Source organism: Rana temporaria, chromosome 3 (assembly GCF_905171775.1).
Source record: "Rana temporaria chromosome 3, aRanTem1.1, whole genome shotgun sequence".
Classification (NCBI taxonomy): Eukaryota; Metazoa; Chordata; class Amphibia; order Anura; family Ranidae; genus Rana; species Rana temporaria.
In genome coordinates this window covers 195,903,180-195,930,669 of record NC_053491.1, presented here as the reverse complement: position 1 = coordinate 195,930,669, position 27,490 = coordinate 195,903,180, and the positions used below count along the sequence as shown (strand labels likewise).

Below are 27,490 nucleotides of genomic sequence, written 5' to 3'. Positions count from 1 at the left end.
GATGTGGGATCGTGCCCTCGGAAATTCTGGGCTCAGGTAAGTAAAACGGGGGCTGGGGGGGCGGTGACTGCAAGGTCTTTTTTTCACCTTAATGCATAGGATGTATTAAGGTGAAAAAACACAAAGATTTACAACCCCTTTAACCACTTCAATACCGGGCTTTAAAACCCACCTCCTTCCCGGGCCTATTCTGGCACTTCTTTCCTACATGTACAAATCCTCATTCTTTTGCTAGAAAATTACTCAGAACCCCCAAACATTATATATGTTTTTTTAGCAGACACCCTAGGGAATAAAATGGCGGTCATTGCAACTTTTTATCTTGCACCGTATTTGCGCAATAATTTTTTAAATGGATTTTTTTTGTAAAAAAAATGGTTTCATAAATTAAAAAATAACAAAACAGTAACGTTAGCCCAATTTTTTGGTAAAATATAAAAGATGATGTTACGCCGAGTAACTAGATACCTAACATGTCACGCTTTAAAATTGCGTACACTCATGGAATGGCGCCAAACTTCGTTACTTTAAAATCTCCATAGGCGACACTTTAAAATTTTTACAAGTTGCCAGTTTAGAGTTACAGAGAAGGTCTAGTGCTAGAATTGTTGCACACGCTCTAACGCACGCGGCGACACCTCACATGTGTGGTTTGAACGACGTTTACATACGTGGGCGGGACTTACGTGTGCGTACGCTTCTGAGCGCGAGCTACCGGGGACAGGGGCATTTTAATTTTTTTATTATTATTTTTTCTTTTTTATTTTACTTATTTCTTTATTTTTTACACTTTTTTTTACACTTTTTTTTTTTTTCAATCGCTTTTATTCCTATTACAAGGAATCTAAACATCCCTTGTAATAGGAATGTGTGTGACAGGTCCTCTTTAAGGAGAGATGCGGGGTCAATAAGACCTCACATCTCTCCTGCAGGCTGGAAAGAATGAGATCGTGAAAAAAAATTCACAGATCTCATTCAAACTAGCCGCAATTGCGGTTTGTTTACTTACGGGGACCCGGGCATGACGTCATCACATCGCGCCCGGGCCTCCGACGGTCATAGAGATGACTGGTGACCAGATGGTCACCAGTCTTCTCTATGGCAAACATCCGGCGGACGGCGATCATCTCTCCGGGCCCCCCGTGGGACGGGAGAGCCCGGAGAAGCACCGGATGGCGGCGGGAGGGGGGGATGTCCCCTCCCGCCGCCTGTAAGAACGATCTAGCGGCGGAACCGCCGCTATGATCGTTCTTACGGTGCGCAGGATCGCCGCCGCTAAAAAATGATATCTCAATGATGCCTCCGGGTGCAGGCATCATTGAGATATCCCCCCGCAAAGCCCATCACGTCATATGACGTCCACCCAGGATAACAGGTCCCCGTTTTGGACGTCATATGACGGCGTGCGGGTGTCAAGTGGTTAAAGCTGAACTTCACTTAAAGTGTTACTAAACCCACAACAGTAAAATCAGTCTGTACATGCAGTAAAGTCTGCTTGTTATACTCACTGTGGAACCTACGGGGTTAATCCTCTGCATTGTGTATAAAGGCTGTGTGATCCTGTCTCTCTGATCCTCCTCTTCTTCCATTGTCCCCAAATGTTTTCCTGATAATACAGAGCTTGGGGATAAGCTTCACATGCTCAGTTTGGTGTGTTTTGCTAAAGAGTTTTTGTTTTTTCTTGGGAAAGTGCATGTGATCAGCTCAGGGCCAATCAGCACTGTCCAGACATGTCCAGACAGAGGGCCAGGGGAGAATAAAAACTCCTCCTACAAACTTTATTATGCTATATTATACTGCTGATGAGAAAAGGTATTTAGCAGTTTATATTTACTAAAATAATTGCATTTCCATGTTTTGTGTACTGTGGGAGGCCAGATATAGTGAATGCAGGTTCTGGGTTTAGTAACACTTTAAAAGAGGAAGTTCTGCTTTTACACCCCCCCCCCCCAACTCTAACTTTTGGGAACTTTTTTTTAAGGGTGGGGTAGATGGGTACCAACTCCTACTTTCGCTCAGACCAGTTAAAAGATCTGAGCGGAAAATTCACCCGTCCCCCCCACCCCCGCCTTTTCCCACAGCCTTCTGGGACACATCACAGGTCCCAGAAGAATGTGGGTCCATTCATACAGTACAGTGCTGCATGCACACTGGGGAGCTAACTGTGAAGCCACAACGAGTCATAGCCGCCTTCCCACACTAGACATGGTGACCCCGGGGCCCCGGAGACCAGCAAAGGCCAAGCCTAGGTGAGAAAAGCGTTGGATCCCTGGACAGGTAAGTGTCCTTTTATTAAAAAGTCAGCAGCTTAATATTTGTATTTGCTGACTTTTAAATATTTTTTTTTTTGGGGGGGGGGGGGGACTGTAGATCCTCTTTAATTTGCATCCAGAATTATTGTATGTGAAACATATTGCATGAAAAAAAATGCTTCCTGACCACAAGGTGGTCGTAAACTTTGTTAGTTTCGGCCTAATATGTTTTTATTATTGCTATTGTAATATTTTTCACCAATGCAGTAAAAACTCTGCCTTGAAGCTTACAAACAAAAATGTACCCAAGCCTGCTTATGAAGATGCGAAGATAAATAAAAATGTCATTAGAGTTCAGTGATGAATTTGGTAACTGTGTATAATGAATAGAAATAACAAGCTATTGGATGATGTGGTAAATGGAAACTCATTTTTATTGAAGACATTATAATTTCATTGTATGAAGTGACAAGTGGCATCTAATCTCCATTAGAGGGCGCTTTATTCCTGCAAGAGAAATGGAGTGCAAACAGATGCTTGGAAATTAAATATTCTGTATCATGTTCAATATTTTAAGGGCTTTCTGGCAACTGAATGAATTCATCAGACCAGCCAACAGACTTCATGTAGAGGAGGACTGTTGTAACAGTAACAATTGCAGAGCTCATATATAATTATGTTGCAGATATTCAGTTTATTTGTCCATCTGATTGTTAGAATAACTAGCATGGTAGAGTTTTGCCAGGAATTGTGAAAGCAAAGTAACATTTCAATAAAAATGAGCTATATAGTCTCAGTTTGATGAGTTTATTAGTGCAGACTATAAAACTGAAATGTGTGTATCTTCTGTATAATAGGCTTCTCTAGCAGCAATAATTGTCTGGCTATTTTTCTGCATCTTCAATATAGCACAAAAATCAGATGCATCCATTCTGTGTATCCTGAATAGGGATGAGCCGAACACCCCCGCGTTCGGTTCGCACCAGAACCTTCGAACGGACCGAACTTTCGCGCAAACATTTAAAACCCCATTGATGTCTATGGGACTCGAACATTCGAATTCAAAAGTGCTCATTTTAAAGCCCAATATTCAAGTTAATGTTGGAAAACATCTTTGAGAACCCGGGTCTTGCCCAAGGGAACATGTATCAATGGAAAAAAAAGTTTTAAAAACTGTAGTTTTTTCTGAAGCAGCGGTTTTAATGATGCTTAAAGTGAGAAAAAATATGAAAAATTCCTTTAAATATCATACCTGCTGGGTGTCTATAGTATGCCTGTGAGGTGGCACGTGTTTAGAACTGCCCATGCACAAAATGAGATTACTATAAGAAAAAATAAATGTAATACTGCTTGAGGCTTTAATGTAATGTAATGTTTGGTCCCTGCAATATGGATAAAAATCATTGAAAAAAATAGCATGGGTTTCCCCGCCACCACTCCCCCCAGGTCATTACAAGACCCTTTGGCCCTATATACTTTGAACAGCAGTATACAGGTGGTGCAAACAAGAAAAGGACTGTAGGTTTGTTAAGTAGAATCTGAACCATGTCATACTTTGCTGCTGCATATTGCACAATTTCCTAAAGAGACCCTCAACAAACTACATGACACTTGTGCCTGATGAGGCCATTGATGTTCCAGTGGTGGCCCGTGAGCATGGCCATACAGCCTTTGAACACATTCTGGGAAGAACTCCTGTTCTCTGAAGGCCTCCATTATTTCTGCAAGTCAAAATTAAGCAAAAAAAGCTAATGTCAGTCAAGCCTCTTACTACTAAGCTTTCTCCCCATATCTAACCCACAAACTCATCCACTGATCATAAAGTCCAAAATCAAGTTACTTACTGTCGTACTATACGATCGTTTCTTTCCGCCTTTTTCTACAGACTGTGAACAACGTTTTCACTCACGCAATATCCCTTTATACACTGCGCATGCGAGAAGCTCCGCATGTTTCCCCGCCCCTGACGATCGTTCTAGTACTTGCAACTCCCCTTTTCGGTCGGTCAATGCAAGACAGTGAAGACACCATGGAGGACACACAGCAAGCTGCAACCTCAAGCCAGGAGTGAGGCCAGGCGGTAGCACACACCAGGAGCAGGAGGTACAAGGCCACCAATATGTCCTTTGAGGAGATGGTAGAAATGGTGACAATCCTAAGGAGGGAGGACTATGATTGCAAACATGGCCCTTACAAGAACCCAAAGAAAGTGAAGGCCCAGATCATGGAGAATGTGCAGAGGAGTATCCATCAGAAATTCGGGGTGCAGAGGTCAAGGGAACAGTTGCGTAAAAGGTGGTCTGACCTTAAATTAAGAGAGCCGGAGCAGATGGAGAGGATTCAAAAAGTCATCAGAAGAAGTAAGTAATTTTCATGTGTACTCTGATTATTTGTTTTTATTATTTTGCGGCATGTGCTTTTTCTTTCAGGTTGTAAATATACAGTTCAAGAATAGATGTCTCAAGGTTCATGTTTGTGGGCATAATAATTGGTCGTTTGAGTCGTCGTTCATTCTATTTATGATCTATTTATGTGAGACCAATTTTTTATTTAGTGTAGATGTGTTCTAAACTAGATTTAAATAATCCAACTTAAGTCAATATACAGTAAAAGGAGAGTATGCTCAGCAGTAAAAGGAGAGTATGCTCAAGTGTTGGCATGGCCAATCCGCCCTATAGGCTCACTATGCAAGCCGCTTAGGGCCCCGCAAAGCTGCGAAGGGCCCCCCAAATTACTAGAGGCCCTGCCTGGTAAGAAGTCATTTTGGCCCCCTCACCCCGCTTCTCAACTCGCTGGCTGCATGGGAGGAGAGGTAAGAAGTCAGCACCCCCTGCTTCTTAATTTAATGTAAGATGTCATTTCCGACAGCAGAACACCCCTCCCCCCGCTTCTGAACTTTCTTCAATGTGACATGTCACTGTCGTCAGCGCCCCCCCGCTTCTCATTTTTAATGTGCCATGTCATTTTGCTTAGAGCCCCAGGGAGGTCAGGATCGGCACTGAGTGTTGGCCACAAGAACAACCTAGTTAGGGTGTCACACAGAGGTGATCCAGTGGATACTTGGTGTTTTTCCATGTAGGAAACTTGGCCAAAGATAGAGAAATGTAGCAGCTTTGGTAATGGATACAATCCTGTGTTAAGCTTAGATTGTAAAAACAGACAATTGTACCACACTTTATAAAAAGAATGATTGATATTCCTCGTTCAGACCTCTAATCTTTTTGATTCACGTATCCCTTTTTTGCAATCTCATAGGGCGCAATCAAGCTTCAGGAGTGGAGCAGAAAAACCCCACACAGACCCAAGCCCCACCCCCGCGGGATGTGCAGGAAGTGGAAAATGCCACCACATGAGGTCAGTGTCATACAGCATAGCTTCAGGTAATAGATGTAGGCCTGCATAATTGTAATACATGGTTTGTTTCCAAATTTCAGGAGGTATTTGTGCTGTTGGGGGCGGATTGGACACCTACAGCGCCCTGGTCTTAATTGGGGGGGGGGGGGGGGGGGGTGTTGTCCTGCAGGTCTGAAATTGAGGACATCCACATCTGCTTAGGGCAGATGAGAAAGAAAACACAAACGGTGGAGCGAAAACTAAAGAATTTAATAGATGTTCTGGGGAGGGTTTAAAAAAACAAAAAAAAAGTTTTAAAGTTTTTCTTGGTTTTCTATGTATGTTTTGTTTTATTTTTTTAAAGTGTAATCTCTATTTTTCTGGCTAAAACGCATAAACAATGACAACTGCTAAAAAGTTGGTCATTGTTCATGCGTTTTAACCAGATATTTGTTAATTTTGTTATTGTCAAAGAAAATACACCAAAAAAAAGATATACAATAAAAAAAAAAAGATATCTCTAAAAAAAATAACAACAAAAAAAATGATGTTGACAAATATTTCTAAGCAAAAATATATTTCTTGAGAATAAAAAAATAAAAAAAATAAAGAATTTCTATTAAGATATCTTTTGAAAAAATAAAAATTACACATTTTAATTGTGAAACAATAAATATTTTTGGATACTCAACAATGTGTGGCTTATTATTATATCAATGCTGCCTAAAAGAACAAATCTAGATTTGTGGTGTTTACATTGACAATGATGAGTATTTAGTACAGGAAAATAAACATGACACTATGATAACGTAGGAGAAAGCTACAATGAACTCAAATTAGAAAATAATCAAACAAAGAAAAATACTAGAACAGGGGAAGAAAATTTGGGCCTTAGACACTGGTGGCGGTGCCACAACACTGCAACCCCTTACAGATACTCTAGTTGGAGCACAGTAATAAGCCCTGCTGCAAAAAAATTAATCGGAAATTGTTATTACACGCCCTTGTTAAACAGGGGCAGAAAAATTGGGCCTTAGGCACAACACTGCAACCCCTCACAGATACTGTAATTGGAGCGCAACAAAGAGCCACATGCAAAGAATTGCATCCAATTTTTTTATTATACGCCCCTGTTAAACAGGGGCAGAAAAATTGGGCCTTAGGCACTGGTGGCGGTGCCACAACACTGCAACCCCTCACAGCTAATGTCATTGGAGCGCAGCAAAGAGCCACATGCAAAGTATTGCATCAACATTTTTTATTATACGCCCCTGTTAAACAGGGGCAGAAAAATTTGGCCTTAGGAACTGGTGGCGGTGCTCAGAACCAACAATGTTCTTACTAGCTATCAGCAAGATCATTGAGGAGGAAAAGGATATTCAGTCAGCAGCATAACAGGACAGTCACTCAGCATCAGCATAGGCAATCTACAAGGGATCTGACATTTCCAAAAAATTATTCAGTTACATCAGCATCAGGTGCTTGGTAGCTGGTGTTCATCCAAGCCTGATTCATTTTTATGAAGGTCAGTCGATCGGAGTCGGTGGAGAGGCGCACCCTGTGATCGGTCACAAAGCCTCCAGCAGCACTGAATGTGCGTTCTGAAAGAACGCTGGATGCAGGACAAGCCAGTAGCTCAATTGCGCACTGTGCAAGCTCTGGCCAGTGATCCATCCTCAAGACCCAGTAAGCCAGAGGATTTTCGGTGGGGAAGGTGTCCAAGTCTGATCTTGCCCCTAGGTATTCCCGTACCATGTAAACCAGACGCTGGCGATGGTTGCTGGAACCGGTCATACCTTGGGGCTGCGAACTAAAACATTGTCTGAACGCATCGGTCAGACGGTCACCTTCTCCACCGCTCATTCTGTGACTCACCGAAGCCTCAGCAACACGTTGTCCAGGACCAGGGTTTGGTAATCCCCCAGGTTCTGGGAACGCGTTGCACAGACCTTTCTGCAAGGCCTCCCGCAGAAGTTTCATCTTCTGCTCCCTCTGCGACGGCAAGATAAGCTCCGCAACCTTACTCTTGTAACGTGGATCAAGGAGAGTTGCCAGCCAGTAATGATCCCTCTCCTTGATACCACGAATACGAGGATCCTTACGCAGGCTTTGCAGGATCAGGGAGGCCATGCAGCGTAGGTTTGCTGAGGCATTCGGGGCACAGACCTCTGGGTCACTGAGGACGACAGGATCTGCAGCCACCTCATCCCAGCCAGGTAAAAGTCCATGGGTTCCATGGGACTGTAAGGCCCCGTACACACGGACGGACAGTTCGCTGAAAACGGTCCGCTGGACCGTTTTCAGCGGACATGTCCGCCCGAGATTTCTGTCTGATGGTTGTACACACCATCAGACAGAAATCCGCGCGTAAACAATACGTGGGGACGTGGCCGCGCCGTTGCCGCGACGATGACGCAGCGATGGCAGCCTTGAAGTTCAAAGCTTCCACGCATGCGTTGAATCAGTACGACGCATGCGAGGGATGGCGGTCGGTCGGACATGTCCGGTGAGTCTGTACAGATGACCGAACACGTCCGACGGACAGGTTTCCAGCGGACAGATTTCTTAGCATGCTAGGAAATTTTAGTCAGCTGGAAAAAGTCTGTTCGGCCGGGAATCCGGTCCGGTCGGCTGTACACACGACCGGATCTGTCCGCTGAAACTGTCCGTCGGACAAATATCAGCGGACAGATCCGGTCGTGTGTACGGGGCCTAAGTGATCCCATGAAGACTGCTGCTGCTGAGTGCTAGGCTCCACCTCCATGCTGCTAATACAATCATCCTCCTCCTCTTCCACCTCCTCCTCCTCTTCCTGTGTGCTAGGCGGGCAAGCAGGACCACCGTCTGGATAAAGGGGGCCTTGAGAGGTAAGGAAGTCCTCCTCTCCCTCCCTCTGTTCTGCCTCAAGGGCCCTGTCCATTATTCCACGTAGCGTGTGCTCCAACATGTGAATAAGAGGGACAGTCTCACTGATGCATGCACTGTCATTGCTCACCATCCTTGTGGCCTCCTCAAATGGTGACAGGATCAAGGCCCACTGGCGTGGGGAAAAAAACCAAGCTCCCCTGACCCAGTTCTACTGCCATATTGGCACAGGTACTCATTGATGGCCCTCTGCTGCATGTGCAGCCGCTGCAGCATGGCCAATGTAGAGTTCCATCTGGTGGGCATGTCACAGATTAGGCGGTTCTTGGGCAGGTTGCATTCCCTTTGGAGGTCTGTCAGCCGAGCAGTGGCATTATATGACCTTCGGAAATGCACACAGACTTTCCTGGCCTGCTTCAGGACATCCTGTAAGCCCGGGTACCTGCCCAAGAACCGCTGCACCACCAAATTCAGAAAATGAGCAAAACAGGGCACATGGGTCAGTTGTCCCTGTCGCAGGGCAGAGAGGAGGTTGGTGCCATTGTCACTAACCACCATTCCTGGCTTAAGCTGGTGTGGCGTCAACCACCTCTGAGTGTGCCCCAGTGTGGCTCCTGTCTCCCAAACACACCAGCTCTAGCACCGCATGGCATCTCTTTGCCTGCATTCCTGCAGTAAACACCAAGTAGGTTTAGGTGCAAACTATCCAGCACGCGGGCAATACAACATGTTAGAACACTGCAGCTAGCACAATCAACTGCCTGACATATAGGAATAGCTGATCTAGCTAAACTACAGTGTATAAATATATGTACAACACCTGGGATGTATATATATCCTCTACACACTGTAAATTTAACTAAACTGACTAGCCTGCCTGCTCTGCCTGCGTAGCGCCTTCGTATCTATGCGACTGATTCTTAGAATTAGTTACGCATAGATATTCATTAGATCCGACAGGTGTAAGTCTTTTACGCCGTCTGATCTAAACTGCGATTTTTTTTTTGCCTGCTAGGTGGCGCTTCCGTCGATTTCCGCGTCGAGTATGCAAATTAGCTAGATACGCGAATTCCCGAACGTACGCGCGGCCGACGCAGTAAAGTTATAACGTTTACGTTAGGCTTTTCCTGGCGTAAAGTTGCCCCTGGGTCTATGAGGCGCAACCAATGTTAAGTATGGCCGTCGTTCCCGCGGCGAAAATGTAAAAATTTACGTTGTTTGCGTAAGTCGTTCGTGAATGGGGCTGGACGTCATTTACGTTCACGTCGAAACCAATGACGTCCTTGCAACGTCATTTGGAGCAATGCACACTGGGATATTTTAGGGACGGTGCATGCGCAGTTCGTTTAAATGAAACACGCCCCCTACCCGCCGAATTTGAATTCCGCCGGGTGATTTACACTACGCCGCCACAACTTTACAGGCAAGTGCTTTGTGAATAAAGCACTTGCCTGAAAAACTTGCGGCGGCGTAACGTAAATGAGATACGTTACGCCCGCACAATTTTGCGCCCATCTACGTGAATCTGGGTCACTGTCTCTCTCTCTCTCTAGGACTGATCTCTCTAACACCGCCGCAACACACTACACGAGGCAGCCTTGTAGGCTGCCTTTTATAGTGTGGGGCATGTGCTAAAGCCCTGAGCCATAATTGGCCAAAGCCACCCTGGCTTTGGCCAATTATGTCTCTCCGTTTTTTGCACGCTGTGATTGGCCAAGCATGCGGGCCATAGTGCATGCTTGGCCAATCATCAGCGCGCAGTGCCGCAGTGAATTATGGGCCGTGGTGTGTCACTCGAATTTGGAGCGAACGACACGTTTTGTTCGTATTTCGACGAACAATCGAACAGGCAATGTTTGAGTCGAACATACGTTTGACTAGAAAACGAAGCTCATCACTAATCCTGAATCAATAAGAACATATAAACAGCCAAATATTTTATACAGTGCATCCAGAAAGTATTCAGAGCACTTCATTTTTTCCCCATTTTGTTATGTTACAGCCTTATTCCAAAATGAATTAAATTCATTATTTTCCTCTAAATTCTACAAACCCGCAATACAATACCCCATAATGACAAAGTGAAATAAATTTGTTTTAAATCTTGGAAATGTATTAAAATAAAAAAAAAAATCACATGTACGTAAGCATCACCGCCTTTGCCATTACACTCAAAATTGAGCTCAAGTGCCTCCTGTTTCCACTGATCATCCTTGAGATGTTTCTACAACTTGATTGGAGTCCACCTGCGGTAAATTCAGTTGATTGGACATGATTTGGAAAGGTACACATGTGTCTATATAAGGTTTCACAGTTCAGGCTGGGTTCACACTACTACACTACTTTCATCCTACTTTGCTCTGCTACATTGGGCCTACATTTATCCTACATTGGTCCTACATCCATCCTACTTTCATGAACAGGATACTACTTTGGTCCGACTTCAATGATATTCAATGGGCCTGAAGTAGGATCAATGTAGGACCAAAAGTAGTACAGGGAGCATTTTCAAAGTCAGACCGACTTGTGTAGGATGCTACAAGACGCTCTCATAGGGAAACATTGAACACAGAGCAAAGTAGGATGAAAGTAGTGTAGTAGTGTGAACCCAGCCTCAGGCCCCTTTCACATGGGGCTTTCTGTTTTGATGGACTCCGCTTGCTCCGTTGATCCCCGCTGAGCCGGCGGATTACAGGTCCATCTCTACTCACTGTACAGGAATGGACCTGTCAGTTTTCATCCGTTCCGATTTGCCAGATGGATGGAAAATAGGGTTTCTATCCATCTGGATTCAGTGGATTGGAGCAGATCAAATGTCAAGGGACATGTCACCGCTGACATCAGTCGCTCCATAGACCTGCATAGAGCATCAGTTTGGGTCCACCGATAAAAATTGACTGGCAGACCTGAATGGTCCACTAGTGTGAAATGGGCCAAACAGTGCATATCAGGGTATAAACCAATCTTGTCAATATTCCTATCGCACACGCTCCTGGAAAGTATGGCTCTTAAAATGGTGGGTGCTGTAACGATTACCAGTTGGGTCCTGGAAACATCAAACAAGTGATCATATTCGCCAGCACACCATGAATCAACACTTCCGTCCAAAGGTTTTTTTATTGAGAGAGATCAAATCACAGAAATAGGGGCAACGTTTCGGAGCCGCGCAGGGCCCCTTCATCAGGCATGTGATGAGCATAAATCAAGCCATGAAGTGTGTGGTGTGGACAACTACAATGTGGTGCCTTGCAATGTAGTGCCGGCTTTGGGAGAAGGCTAGGATGGCGGTAGATACTGCTATTGGCTGCAGTTGATAAGATGTTCTCTGTGTTAGCGGGGTGTAACAGCTGTCTGGAACCTCCATGGCCCTCCATTACCCCAGTGTGTGCTGGCCCGCTCACCCCGCCAGCTTGGGGACACCCGAAGCTGTTTTTAATATTAATTGGACCCTGGGGAAACCCTACCCCTAGAAATGTTGCTCTCCACCCCAACATCCCAAAAAAACAATTGATTGATTGCTAGAAGTTACTCCATATCATTACCGCTCACTGATTGGTTGCTAGAGGTTACTGCACATAATTACTGCTCACCCATTGGTTGCTAGAGGTTACTGCACGATATTACCACTCAATGATTGGTTGCTAGAGGTTACTGCACATAATTACCACGCACTAATTGGTTGCTAGTGGTTACATGCAGATTATTACCACTCACTAATTGGTTGCTAGAAGTTACTTCACATAATTACCGCTCACTCATTGGTTGCTAGAGGTTACTGCACATCATTACCACTTACTCATTGGTTGCTAGTGGTTACTGCTCACTGATTGGTTGCTAGAGGTTACTGCACATTGCTTAATGTATTCTAGTAAAGTTAGTCTGTAAACTAAGGTCCTTTTTGTTAGGTTATTACAGCATTTTGAAACTTTATAAACTAGCATTAGACCGTGGCCATCTTAAGTGTGAGCATATGAAGCCAGACTGTATTACTTCCTGGATTTCAGCTTTGCAGATCTTGCACATGCTCAGTGCTGCACAAGCAGTGTAATAGATTTCAGGTCAGGTTTCCACAGCAACGGCAGTGTCAGACGAAGTTGCTGCCACTTATGTAAACCTCTCCTGAAATAACCCATTAAAAGTTGATATGCGGAGGGGATAGGGATTGCCGATCGCTAAAAGTAAATGACATAAAAAGTTGATAATAAAAAACAATGACATCGCCCACTAAAAGTTGATAAGTGGGCATGGGGGGGGGGGGGATTGCCGATCTCCGAAGTTGATAACCCGGGGGGGGGGGGGGGGGGTTGCCGATCCCTAAAAGTAAATAGAGTGAAACATTGAAAAAAAAAATGAAAAGCAGGGGGGGGGGGGATTGATCCGCGGGTGCCACGATTACGGTTCATTTAAAAAATATTGAGAAGGGGGGGTGATGCCGCGATTGAAAAACGGGAGGGCGTGGCTACTGCCTTCTGGGATTTGTGCCAAACATCTCCCAGGAGGGGGGATGACAAACATTCCCAGGAGTCTGTGGGGTGTAGGTTACAGAGGAAAACAACCGCGGTACAGGAGGAAGGCAGATTAGGAAGTCTGCCTAGCAACAACCGTTTTAAGGTATGTAAAACATTTTTTTTTTTTTTACTCGGCTAATGACATTTTTTTTAAAGTGCTGATGCAGAGTTTGATTTGAGGGTGGAGCTCCGCTTTAAATCAGAACAATGTGAACCTAGGCTGAAAGTGAAAGTAAAAGAAAATCCCACATTTTGGGCTGTCCCCAGAAAAGTAATAGAGGGGAAATCTTCTAATGGGGACACTAGTTCTGGTGAGCTGGGGGTTCTCAAGGAGTTCCCTCAATTTGCAGGAATTTCCTCTCACTAACTTATTGGATATAAGACAGGAAGTGAATGGAAGACTTCTACAGGGGTTATAAGCCTCACTTGCTCTATTCAAAATGAAAAAAACAAAACATTTTGCTTATAGCTCTACTTTAAATCGGTTGTATTATCCGCTTGGTCATTTTTACCTACAGATAAGCCTATAATAAGGCTTACCTGTAGGTAAAATGAATATCTCCTAAATGTGCAAGGTTTAGGAATTTTGGGCCTAATCCACAAAAACCCGGCGCAACGTATTTTTTCCCATTTAAGTTACACCGCCGCAAAATCTCTACCTAAGTGCCCGATCCACAAAGCACTTACCTAGAAATTTTGAGCGGTGTAACTTAAATCCGTCCGGCGCAAGGCGTTCCTAATTTAATGGGGCGAGTCCCATTTAAATTAGGCGCGCTCCCGCGCCGGACGTACTGCGCATGCTCCCGACGTCATTTTCCCGACGTGCTTTGCGCAGTTTTATGTTGCGCCAGGTTTTGAGAATCGCGACGGGCGTAAAAAAAAAACAAGAGTTGGGCAGGGAAAAAAAAAATGTAAAAAAAAAATTGAAAGCGACGCGGGGTAGAAGGGTCTACTTTTACAAGGTGTAAACAGTTTAGGCCTTGTAAAAGCAGCCCTAATTTTGCGACAGCAAACTAATACTTACGGAGAAAAAACGAAGCGTAAAAGCTTCGTGGATCTCCGTAAGTGCTAATTTGCATACCCAAAGCGGCATTTCGACGAGAAATGCCCCCAGCGGCGGCTGCGGTACTGCATCCTAAGATCCGACAGTGTAAGTCCCTTACACATGCCGGATCTTCTCCCTATCTATGTGAAACTGATTCTGTGGATCAGTTCCATAGATAGAAACAGGGATACGACGGCGTATCAGTAGATACGCCGGCGTATCCCTTTTGAGGATCAGGCCCTTTCACCCTGCATGCAGTCGCTGACATCAGCGGCACATACGCTCTGTAGGTAGCATCTGGCGGATCAAGACGGGACTTCAGAGCTCCTTGCCGAGACAGAGGACGTCATCGCGCCTCCGGCCACTCACATCACTGGAGCCTGGGAACCAGTGCCGATCCTGACCTCCCTGGGGCCCTAAGCAAAATGACATATCACATTAAAGTTGAGAAGCGGGGGGGAGGGGGTGTTCTGCTGTCGGAAATTACCTTGTATTAAAGTGAGAAGCGGGGGTGCTGACTTCTTACCTCTTCTCCCATGCAGCCAGCAAGCAAGGGACTGAAAATGTCTTCTCACCAGGCAGGGCCTCTAGTAATTTGGGGGGGCACTCCGCAGCTTTGTGGGGCCCTAAGCGGCTTGCATAGTGAGCCTATAGGGCGGATCGGCCCTGCTGGGAACCCAGAAGAAACACAAAGGGAACATGTCAGCTCCCTCAGAGGTGACCGGATGTGCTGCGGGGGCTTCGTTCTAAGGTAAGTATTTTTAATAATGTGCTAGTATGTGATGCACAAACTAGCACATTATGCTATTGTCTTGCAGGTTTTTTTTTTTCTTCAGCGGTTTACTACTGCTTTAAAGCGGGGGTTCACCCTAAAAAAAAAAATCTAAAATTACACCGTGGGAGTGGGCTTTCCTATTCACAGGCTAAGTGATTGACGTGATGAGAAAAGCTTCCCACCGGCGCATACGGCCGCGTCACGACTTGCCGAAAGAAGCCGAACGTCGGTGCGCAGGCGCCGTATAGAGCCGAGTCGCAGTCCGGCTTCTTTCGGCAACTCGTGACGCGCCCGTATGCGCCGGTGGGAAGCTTTTCTCATCACGTCAATCACTTAGCCTGTGAATAGGAACGGCCACTCCCGCGGGATTTACTACCCGGAAGCTGGGGTGAAAAACAGCGATAAAACGGTATGTACGAATTTTTTTTTAAAAAGATCAGCGTACTGTCAGTGTCAGAAGTCTGCTTAATGTAATGTTAGAATTTTTTTTTAGGTTAAACCCCTGCTTTAACCACTTGCCGTCGCCGCACCATCATAATACGTCCACAAGGTGGCTCTCCTAGGCGAGAGCACGTAATATGACGTCCTGCCTTTTAGCCGCCACTAGGGGCCCCCCGCTCGCCCCCGACTCCCGTGCGTGTGCCCGGCGGGCGCGATCGCCGCCGGGCACACGCGATCGCTCGGTACAGAGTGGGGAACGGGAGCTGTGTGTGTAAACACACAGCTCTCGTTCCTGTCAGCAGGGGAAATGCTGATTTTCTGTTCATACAATGTATGAACAGAAGATCAGTGTTTCCCCTAGTGAGGCCACCCCCCCCCCCCACAGTAAGAACACACCCAGGCATACTTAACCCCTTCCCCGCCCCCTAGTGTTAACCCCTTCACTGCCAGTGGCATTTTTATAGTAATCTAATGCATTTTTATAGCACTGATCGCTATAAAAATGCCAATGGTCCCAAAAATGTGTCAAAAATGTCCGAAGTGTCCGCCATAATGTCGCAATACCGAAAAAAAATCGCTGATCGCCGCCATTACTAGTAAAAAAAAATATTAATAAAAATGCCATAAAAATACCCCCTATTTTGTAAACGCTATAACTTTTGCGCAAAGCAATCAATAAACGCTTATTGCGATTTTTTTTACGAAAAATATGTAGAAGAATACGTATCGGCCTAAACTGAGGAAAAAAAATGTTTTTTTATATATTTTTGGGGGATATTTATTACAGCAAAAAGTAAAAAATATTCATTTTTTTCAAAATTGTCGTTCTATTTTTGTTTATAGCGCAAAAAATAAAAAACGCAGAGGTGATCAAATACCACCAAAAGAAAGCTCTATTTGTGGGAAAAAAGGACGCCAATTTTGTTTGGGAGCCACGTCGCACGACCGCGCAATTGTCTGTTAAAGCGACGCAGTCCCGAATCGCAAAAAGTACTCTGGTCTTTGGGCAGCAATATGGTCCGGGGGGTAAGTGGTTAAGGATGAGCTTAGGTGCATTTGGACACAATTCGGAACCTGCAGCCTGCCAGCAAGCTATTAAAGCTGAAAGACAATCATAGGTGGTGAAGGCATGATGGGGCAGTACAAATGAGTCTTTATAGTTATAGTTTAGACTAGAGCATGGAATCTATCGGTGCTCAGATCAATCCAACCAAAATGTAAAAGTTTTCCAGCTCAGACTGCTTCAGATCTTCAATTGACTTCTAATTTAGACCAACGTATGAGAGATTTCTAAAAAAAAAATGTCAACCAGAGTTTTCCCAACCATAAACATGGCCGACCGCCGCCTCCTCGGCGACACTTCCGCTGTTTGGATGTTAGCAGCACGGCGCGCTCTGGTGATGTGTACGGCACAAGTGCGGCTATTTGGAACTAGAAATGAGCAACCTGCGGGTGAGAGGTCGGTGTGGGGGAGCGGGGTTGATTAAACTTAAGGGACGTTTATTGCCAGTGAAGAAGGAAGCTGGGGAGAGTGACGGGGACGAAGATGCGGAGACAGGAGATCGATCGGATCCCGAGTTCCTGGATGCAGAGGAGATCGAAGAAGGAGCCTTACAGATCCCTTCCTTCTCACCACAGAACACCAGAGGTAAACAGAGCTGTCACATGGACCCCCTCCCCCATATAAAGGATCATCTCTGCACACACGTGTCCTGCTATTTACTTGTCCCCAGACTTGCCCACCTTTCTTTAAACATTTTAAATGCACATGATTTTTATTTGCATTTATTATAATTTTGTTCGCCAGAGCCTGCAGCCATGATGATTGGTAACAGGTACAATGTCATGCTCCTGCAGACTCTCTCTCCAGCTCTCTGCCTGTGTCTGGGTACAGGCTGTCAGTTTCAGAGCCGCAAGTATCAATGGACTATGAGGGCGCTGATCAACCCACTGAGAACTACAAGTCCATCTGACAAGATGGCAGAGCAGTCTTGTAGTTCATTCATTTACAGATCGCTGTAAATGAAAGATGCAGGCTGAGCCATTTTAAATGTGACAGCAGGTGTGGGGGAGAGGAACCCTGCCCACGTCACTGGAGGGGCACATGCGCTTCATAGCAACATCTTATGTATTACGTTCACACCTGGGGTGTAACATTTTATGTATTACCCTCACACCTGGGGTGTAACGTTTTCCGTGTTGCCCTCCCACCCGGGGTGTAACGTTTTCCGTGTTGCCCTCCCACCCGGGGTGTAACGTTTTCCGTGTTGCCCTCCCACCCGGGGTGTAACGTTTTCCGTGTTGCCCTCCCACCCGGGGTGTAACGTTTTCCGTGTTGCCCTCCCACCCGGGGTGTAACGTTTTCCGTGTTGCCCTCCCGCCCGGGGTGTAACGTTTTCCGTGTTGCCCTCCCACCCGGGGTGTAACGTTTTCCGTGTTGCCCTCCCACCCGGGGTGTAACGTTTTCCGTGTTGCCCTCCCACCCGGGGTGTAACGTTTTATGTTGCAAAGCCTAAGTTTTGTGAAAATTTGAAGAGGATCTTCACCCTAGAAACACAAAATTACCATATGGGGGGCAAAGTCTGTGCGTCCTATGGAGCGGATATTGACCAGGCCTCCAACCCCCCTGTCGCCACCATGTTACAAAATTGGGCCGGTAGAGAGGGGGACAGACTTCCCATGTTTCCTGTGAGTGCCAGGCGATCACCTAGCTAGATCTGTAACTCAGCCACAGACAGAAGACAAAGCAGCCAGAGCGGTGGAATGAAGTATGGCTGCTCTGTTTTATACCTGAGTGACCGGCGGATGTGATGACGTCCTCGCCAGGGAATGCCAGTTTGTGCGGGGTGGAGGACTGTAACAAAGTCCCGCCTCCTAGATAGATGGAACACTGATCCAATGATACATTGAATCGGTGTGATGGGTATCATAGGAGGCAGGACTTTGTTACAGTCGGCGCCAGGATATTCAAATCCGTGACAGAGCTCTGTGTGGTCAGGCAACATTTCATTGGCACTGGTAAATTTTTTAGTACACCGTTTGGTTCAGAATCTTTTTTTTTTTCTTGTTTTCCTTCTCTAAAACCTAGGTGCGTCGTATGGAGCTAAAATCCGGTAAGTCGGCAACTATAAATCCTGTAGCTGCTGACTTTAAATATAACTCACCTGTCCAAGAATCCAGGAGTTGTCCCCACCAGAGCTGCATCTTCACCTATCTTTGGGTCCCCAGTGCCCACATCTTTAGTGTGGGAAGCCACCTGTGATCTCTGTGGTTTCGCATCTGGATTCCCACTGTGCGGCGCTTTGTGAATGGTCCTGCAGCCGCCTTCTGAATTATGGTACATTCACAGGGATAAGTACGGTGGGGACTGGTAGGGGCTGTTGGGGTGGGTGTACCATGTTAGTTTTCTTTTTTTTCTAAAAAGGTGAACTAAAACTTTAAGGCATCTTGCTTGGCTGGGTTAACATAAAGCATGCTCACAGGAGTTACTTTGTCCCAACATGGAATCAAGCTGAGAATATAAAGCGAGCTGCACATGCACAGCCCAGTGTATAATTAGAAGAACAAAACACTGACAGGCATGGAGAAGCATGAATGACAGAGGAGACCTACAGAGACTTTTCTGTCCGTCAAAGCTGCCCTCCGGCATTTTCTCAAAACATGACGTCAGTTCCGCTTTAATGTGTTCCTGGAAACTGTTTTTAAATATTTTCAGGTTTCCATCCTGTATTCTTGCTTGCGCCTTGTTCAGGAATTCCTCTTATAACTGCATCCGACATGAATAGCAAATCGGTATGATGACCGATACAAGTTATACATGATTTTATGGTTATTTCTGTAGACAATAGACAATTTACAATTCAATACATTTTATGTAATATACTGAACTTATTCAGAAATATAGAATCATGTTTTATTGCTGTTGACACTGTATGTTAATTAATTAAGGGTGCAATTAACGATTATTTTCATGATCGATTAGTTGGCTGATTATTGTTTCAATTAATCGGTTAATAATGTTTAAAAAAAAAAAAAAAAAAGTAATTTTGTGTTGATTTGCATTTTTTTTTTTTCGGCCAATTTGTTGTTGGGCAGATTAATAAACACGAATTGCCACAAAAACACATTACATGCTTTTCTGCAGCTTCTCCATTGAAGTATATTGAACCCAAAAAAACACAGAGGTGTGACCCAGGCCTCAGATGTTTAGTAACATAATGGGGTTAAAAAAACTAAAATTAGTTCAAAAAGAGCAAATACTCGCTAAGGGGTTCATTTTTTACTGTGAGTGAATGAATGAATGACTTGTATAGCGCTACACATGCGAACTGAATCGCCTCTGGGCGCTTTTCCAGCCAGTTTCTGCTTGGCTGGTGCGGTCATTTTACCCCGTAGGATCTCGACACGCTAGGGACACACAATTTTATATATATATAATTGGGCCAATTTTGGACAAGATCCAATTTACCTACCAGCATGTCTTTGGAGTGTGGGAGGAAACCGGAGTGCCCGGAGGAAACCCATGAAGACACAGGGAGAACATGCAAACTCCAGGCAGATGGTGTCGTGGTCTGGATTCGAACCAGCGACCCTTTTGCTGCTAGGCGAAAGTGCTACTCACTAGACCACTGTGCTGCCCTCTAGCAGCACAGTGGTCTGGGACAGTGAAAGTAATATTTACAGTAGCGATTTGCTCTTTTTGTACTATAAAGGGCCAATTTTTTTTTTTTTTTACCCCATTATATTTGCCCATAAAGTTTATAGCAAAATGTCACTCTTTAAAATGGCATCCTTAAAGTGGAGGTTCACCCAAAAACTAAATTTTTAACATTAGATTGAGGCTCATTTTGGGAAGCAGAATCGGGTGTTTTTTTTTTTAAATCGAAGCAGTACATACCTTTTTAGAGAGCGATCTTCTCCGCAGCTTCTGGGTATGGGCTGCGGGACTGGGCGTTCCTATTTGATTGAAAGGCTTCCGACAGGCTTCCGACGGTCGCATACAGCGTGTCACAATTTTCCGAAAGTAGCCGAACGTCGGTGCGCAGGCGCCGTATAGAGCCGCACCGACGTTCGGCTACTCGTGACGCGATGTATGCGACCGTCGGAAGCCTGTCAATCAAATAGGAACGCCCAGTCCCGAAGACCATACCCGGAAACGGCGGAGAAGATCTATCTCTAAAACGGTAAGTACTGCTTCGATTTAAAAAAAAAAAAAAACCCAGATTCTGCTTCCCAAAATGAGCCTCAATCTAATGTAAAAAAAAATTTTGTCGGGTGAACTCCCGCTTTAAGATGCTGCACCAAGAGCATGTTAAATTTTTTTTTTATTTTTGTAAGTCCGACAAAGTTAGCCTAGGTACCCAACCAACACAATTGGCCCAATAAATTACTGTAATAGGTTTATAACACATTTCACTTACCGTATTTGCCGGCGTATAGGACGACCCCCTAATTTTCCAGCTAAAAGGTTGGTTTTGGGATATACTCACCTTATAGGACGACACCCTTCTGACTCGCCTCACTGTGCCGATCTCCATACCTTATCCCTGTATGCAGAGTCAGACTTCGGGTGTTCATTGTTTAAAAGCCGCGTCGCCTTCTCGTCCTGTTCCGTGATAGGCGGAACACTCAGTTTCCCAGCAGAGCCTGTGTTCAGTGTTCCTCCTGTTCATCCCACCATGGAGGGGTGGAGCCATGATTAGGGGCGTGTCTCAACTTAAGACTTTCTGGATATGAGTTGCGGTCCCACACACCGCTAGGCTTGAACGTGGAGTGGGACATCAACTCATTTATTAATAAATCCTAAAGTCCATTGGACATTTTTTTTGTGTGCTCAAGGTGTTCTTGTTTGACTTATTCACTTATTTTTCTTCTTTATTTTTCGTCTTCTTTTTAACTTTGGTCGCACACATTTATATACACATTATAGCAAAGGAATATGGCCAATTCCACATGTTCACATCCACGTATGCGAGGACTTGCACCTGCATGTGTGGTTGTTATCTATTGTTGATCTATTGCTAAACACTCTTATTTTCCATTATTATTATTTTCATCAGTGTTTTTAAACATTCACATTCGTGATGTTTTTAATTTAGTATCTTTAAACAGAAATTTTTATACATAACACAATTTTATTAGATTTCTCAGTGCTTTTATATATCGCTGCCCATTTTATTCAGTTTATGTTTATGATATATGTAGATCAGTATTATGGCCATATATCTCTAACATCTTGGATGTACGAAGGGTAGTCATTATACTTCCTAGAACAGCGGGTCATGTGATTTGCATGACTAAAACGAGGCTTGGTTTCCTCACAGGTGTCCAGATAGAGGCGTGGAATGCATGCCATTTTGCCATCTTTGAGGATATAGGAAGTATTGTATAACTGACACCAAAACGAGGCTTGGCCTCCTTACAGGCATCCAGAATGAGGCGTGGAGTGCAAGCCGGTCGGTCGTCTTGGATCAAACCAGGAAGTAATGTCATTTTACACAGGCAGTGTTCTGGAGGCTTGTCTCCCATAACAGGGGCCATATTATCTATAACAGGGCTCGACAAATCCCGGTCGCCATGGCGACTAGGAATAGGGTCCTGGCGACTTGGCTTGGAAGCTTGTGAGCTGATGCCATCTGGTGGTGAGCCGTTGGTATTACAAGTTATTACCACCAGATGTGTAAGCTGGCGCCATCTGGTGGTGGCCGTTTGTATTACAAGTTAAGCATTACAAGTTAAACAGCAATTCTAATGTAATTTTTCTCTATTTTCACTGCCATCTTCTTCCCTCTAATTAGAACCCCCAAACATTATATATATTTTTTATCCTAACACCCTAGAGAATAAAATGGTGATCGTTGCAATACTTTTTGTCACGCCGTATTTGCGCAGCGGTCTTACAAGCGCACTTCTTTTGGGAAAAAATTACACTTTTTTTTTAATTAAAAAATAAGACAACAGTAAAGTTATCCCCATTTTTTTTTTAATATTATAAAGGATAATGTTACGCCGAGTAAATTGATACCCAACATGTCATGCTTCAAAATTACGTCCGCTCATGGAATGGCGACAAACTTTTACCCTTTAAAATCTCCATAGGCGACGTTTAAAAAAACTCTACAGGTTGCATGTTTTGAGTTACAGAAGAGGTCTAGGGCTAGAATTATTGCTCTCGCTCTACCAATCGCGGCGATACCTCACATGTGTGGTTTGAACACCGTTTACATATGCGGTCGCTGCTCACGTATGTGTTCGCTTCTGCGCGCAAGCTCTTCGGGACGGGGCGCATTTTCTGGCTCCTAACTTTTTTAGCTGGCTCCTACATTCCAAGCAAATTTGTCAACCCCTGCAATACATGAGGGGAGCTGCAGTGGAGGGATACCCCATGATGTCCTTGAGACTACTTTGCACAAAGCGCTTGTACATCCATCTAAATGTAAGTGTTCTTGCTACATAAAATTTTTAACATTCAACAAAGATTTATGCTATGTGGATGTTTTTTTCTTCCTAATCTATGGTACACACCCTTCCATCCACATCCGGGATTTTTTTGGACCATCATGTCCTGTGAGACCATCGGGTAACCAGCTATCTTCGTCTGTGGTATACTCCATTCCACTGCCGTTTGGTCACTCTTGCTACAGCCATTGGAGACACATACAGGATTGCCCAGGTTCCATCGTGGTTTTACCACACAAAGCTCTGTTTGACCCATCTGAACGTAGGTTCTTCTGGGTTCAAACTCTCTGGTAAGCCCCTTACCTATCGGTGGTGGTTTCTCTTTACGTTAATTCAGTTTAACGCTCCTTCAACTCTAGCACCTCTTTGAAGTTATCACGAGGCTTTGGAATTCACCAATATTATTGCTGGACTATTCTATAGTCGGATTTGTATTTTTACACTATTCGTGTTTTTCACATATGGACATTTATTTATGTGGACATTTTTACTTCACTTTTATTGTCATATTTGTAATTTGAAGTTTTATGCCAACCTAACTTAATTAGCGCTACACTTTTTGTTTTCACAGTGTTCCTCCTATCACGGACGTCCTCTCGTCTGAGGACGTCCATGATAGGCGGAACACTGAACACAGGCTCTGCTGGGAAACTGAGTGTTCCGCCTATCACGGAACAGGACGAGGAGGAGGCGTGGCTTTTGAACAATGGATGCCCGCAGTCTAACTCTGCATACAGGTTCCGGCGTATAAGACGACCCCCGATTTTTGGGGGATATTTTTAAGTACAAAAGGTCGTTTTATATGCCGGTAAATGGTACATTGGGGGGAAAAAAGGTTTAAATATAGATACAGTAAAGTACACAGAACCACAATCGCCAGAAATGTAAACTAACTCACACAATTGGACACACGTTCATATCTTTGAAAGTTCGCAACTTGTAAGTTCGTAGATAGGGGGCTAACTGTTTAAAAAAAAAAATCGAATTTCATGTTGTGAGTTTTTCTATATCCCGTTGAAACACGGCACCACATTCTGGGGTAGAAGTATGCAGAAAGAGGAAAAATGTTGTGACTTTAAGGCCCCTTTCACACTGGGGCGGGAGGCGCGGTGGCGGTATAGCGCCGCTAAAAAATAGCGGCGCTATACCGTCGGAATTGCAGCGGGATTCGGCCGCTAGTGGTGCGATATTAACCCCCGCTAGTGGGCGATAAAGGGTTAATACCGCCCGCAATGCGCCTCTGCAGAGACGCATTGAGGGCGGTATTACCGCGGTTTCCCATTGTTTTAAATGGGAAGGAGCGGTATACATACCGCTCCAAAGATGCTGCTTGCAGAAGATTTTTTTTATCTCCTGCCAGCGCATCGCCTCAGTGTGAAAGCCCTCTGGCTTTCACATTGAGGTTGCTGGCCAGGAGTTTTTCAGGCGGTATAGCAGCGCTATTTTTAGCTCTGTACCGCCTGAACAACTCGTCAGTATGAATGGGGTCTTAAGGTGCTGAAAACCTCCCTTTGGAATAACTAGTCGTATACCATAAAATATTTAACATTCTTTTATTGAATTGGTTAAAGTGGGTCTCAGAAAAATAAGATTAAAACATAATGTACACATACATGTGCTGCTTAACCACTTCCATACAGGGCACTTATACCCCTTCCCGCCCAGACCAATTTTTAGCTTTCAGCGCTGTTGCACTTTGAATGACAATTGCGCGGTCATGCTACTGTACCCAAACTACATTTTTATCATTTTGTACCAACAAATAGAGCTTTTCTTTTGGTGGTATTTGATCACCTCTGGGATATTTATTTTCTGCAAAAAAAAAAAAAAAAAAAAAAAATTACCGAAAATGTAGAGAAAAAACGTTTTTTTTGTTTGTTATAAAACATTGTAAATAAGTACGTTTTCTCCTTCACTGATGGTACTGCACCGATGAGGCGGCACGGATGGGCACCGATGAGGTGGCACGGATAGGCGGCACAGATGGGCACTGATAGGTGGCACGGATGGGCATAGATGGGCACTATCGTATGCGTTGTACTAATGGATGCCAATCAGTGCCTGCCAATCAGTGATGCCCATTGTGGACACTGATTGGCATCCATTGCGGCACTGATTGGCATCCATTTTTTGTGTCATTGTCATCCCTGGTGGTCTAGGGCAGTGTTTCTCAACTCCAGTCCTCCAAGGCGCCCCAACAGGTCATGTTTTCAGGCTTTCCATTTTTCACAGGTTATTTGATCAGTTTCACTGCCCTAGTAATTACCACAGCCATTTCATCTGAGGGAAAACCTGAAAACATGACCTGTTGGGGCGCCTTGAGGACTGGAGTTGAGAAACCCTGGTCTAGGGTGGCATACTTTTTTTTTTTTTTTTTTTGCATCCCTGGTAGTCCAGTGGGCATCCCTGGTGGTCCAGTGGGCATCCTCGGCAGGGCTGTGCTGAGAATCGATCAGCACAACCCCCCCCCCCCCCTCCCTGTCACAGGAGCAGCCGATCGGCTCTCCTCTACTCGCGTCTCACAGACGCGAGTGAGAAAAAGCCGATTACCGGCTTTTCCTGTTAACATCGTGATCAGCCGTAATTGGACACGGCTGATCACGTGGTAAAGAGTCTCCGTGAGAGACTCTTTACCTTGATCGGTGTTGCGGGGTGTCAGACTGACACCCTGCAACAACGATCGCCGCAATGCACGCCCCCACGCAGGTAGAGTCAAAATTGGTTTACTGCAGCAGATCACACAGTGATTGCAATTGGTTGCCAGAGGTTACAGCCTATCCTTACTGCTCACTGGCTGATTTCTAGAGGTTACTGCACATTATTAGCGCTCACTGATTGGTTGCTAGAGATTACAGCAGATCACTACTGTTCACTGATTGGTTGCTACATGTTAATGCACATCATTACCACTCACTGAGCAGTGGAGAAATCCCAAATAATTGAGCAAGTAAAGCGGCACATTAATGGACATGCTGCAGGAGAGGGTCAGAGACTGCGCACGGACATGCTGCAGGAGAGGGTCAGAGACTGCGCACGGACATGCTGCAGGAGAGGGTCAGAGACTGCGCACGGACATGCTGCAGGAGAGGGTCAGGGAACTTTCAGCATTGCACAGCATTACAGTTGAATAACACAGCTCAGGGTTTCAGCAGTCAGGCATTTTATGGGTGTAAGAACATTCCTGGCCAGCCGAGCTCTCTACATACATACAGAGGTCCGTGGGCGGGGCATCCGCTCCCTGCTCTTACAACTGCTCCATCCTGAGCATACAGGCTGAATGGGGCAGGGTTAGAGCGTCAGTGGAGCTCCCGGCCTCGCCCCCAGACCTCTGTATTCCCCAGCCAGTATAGAGGGGGGCTGGGAGCTCCACTGATGCTCCCCTTCAATCACCGCTCTCACTACAGCTGCTCTGTTTTCCGAGCATACAGGCTGCATGGGGTGGAGCTCCCGGCCCCACCCCCTCTCTGCTTGCTAGCTCGGGAATAAAGCCTGCAGTGTCCTCAGTGTGCTCTGCAAAGCCGCCATCGGGGCCCTAATTTGCGGGTAGTGCAGGCCCCCCAACATAGATTGGGCCCAGGGCAGGTGCCCTGTTTGCCCTGCACTAAAGACGGCCCTGGGCACTATGCCAGAATGTAAGCTGCATTGCAAAGAAGACTGAAAGCAGGCAGGTAGGTATTTTATTATTGCAGAAGCGACATTGCCCGTCTCTTCTTCAGCAGAAAGAAAGCAGAACTTTAGTTACATTTTTGTCTGTAATTATTAAATGAGTTTATCAGTATCAAATGAGAATACATTTAATACAATATCGTACTTCTCAAAATGTTTAACTTTATTACTAATTAAGTTTTGACGTCTATTTACTTTTGTGTTTTTGATACACAGGTAGCCCTCCCTGTGGCATCTTTGCGTTTTTGAGTGTAACTTTTTTTTTTTTTTTTTTGTATCTGTCTTTAATTTTAGTAAAAATTTTAACTGAAGACTCCAAGGAATATATAGTGACTGGATTCTTTCCACTGACTGATCCGTGGTGGTCCGTAACTGTGGATGTGAAACAAGGCCATTCTCAGTATTTTGTCAAAGGATTCCCATCATACAAACTGGAAGATGACATCCTTGGAAAGGAATCCATGTTGTCACTGTTTCTTAATGAATGTAAAGTGCATGAAGATTTCATAACGTCTTTTATGACCTGGGTGAAATATTACCCTCCTGTTACTTTCAGCCGACTTTTAAATCTGGCAGAGGAGTTTAAGGAAAATCACCAGAAAGATATTGTGTGTTATTTGAGTAATTCAGGTATGTGAACCATTCTATTTTCCTACATTATATGATTTGAAAGCTTTTTGAGGGCTGATGCATGAAATATGTATGTAAAACGGGGCTAATGAAATCTCAGGAGCCATCCCATTATTGTGTCTCCAAATGTCTACAGGTTGCTGACTTTTTCTTGCTTTTTTTCTTGCTGTCGGTGAAAGGAAATTGAATTGTGAGATGCTCTTTAGATCCAGAAGAGACGCCTACAAGATATACAGGGGTTCAGTGGTGCCTACAGGATATACAGGGGTTCAGTGGTGGCCCATCCAATTTTTTTTTTTTTTTTAAGCACCTGATTAGAGCCAGAGGCAATAATAGGCTTCAATAGGTGACCAAGCTGACCAAAATTACACCGCACTGCACGTGCCTGGAAAACATGGTGGGGCAGGAGTCTGCCTGTCAGTTTTAGACACAATCCCGATGGCTGTAGCCACCAGATTGTGTTTGAAACCTCCCACTGTCAGGTCCGTATGACGCATGAACCTGATGGGGCTAAACA

General features: G+C 44.9%; 1 protein-coding gene across 2 annotated transcripts in view; it reads left to right on the top strand.

The window, feature by feature from the left end:
* The first annotated feature begins 16,422 nt into the window (after positions 1-16,422).
* HELB (DNA helicase B) overlaps positions 16,423-27,490 on the top strand; it is a 44,985-nt gene continuing 33,917 nt past the window's right edge. Inside the window, exons 1-2 of one of the 2 annotated variants that reach the window (XM_040344066.1) lie at positions 16,423-16,867; positions 26,638-26,973. In XM_040344066.1, coding sequence (XP_040200000.1) covers positions 16,657-16,867; positions 26,638-26,973 — 547 coding nt within the window. In that variant the 5' untranslated portion in view covers positions 16,423-16,656. The remainder of the gene's footprint in view (positions 16,868-26,637; positions 26,974-27,490) is intronic. The other variant, XM_040344065.1, reaches the window with a different exon arrangement.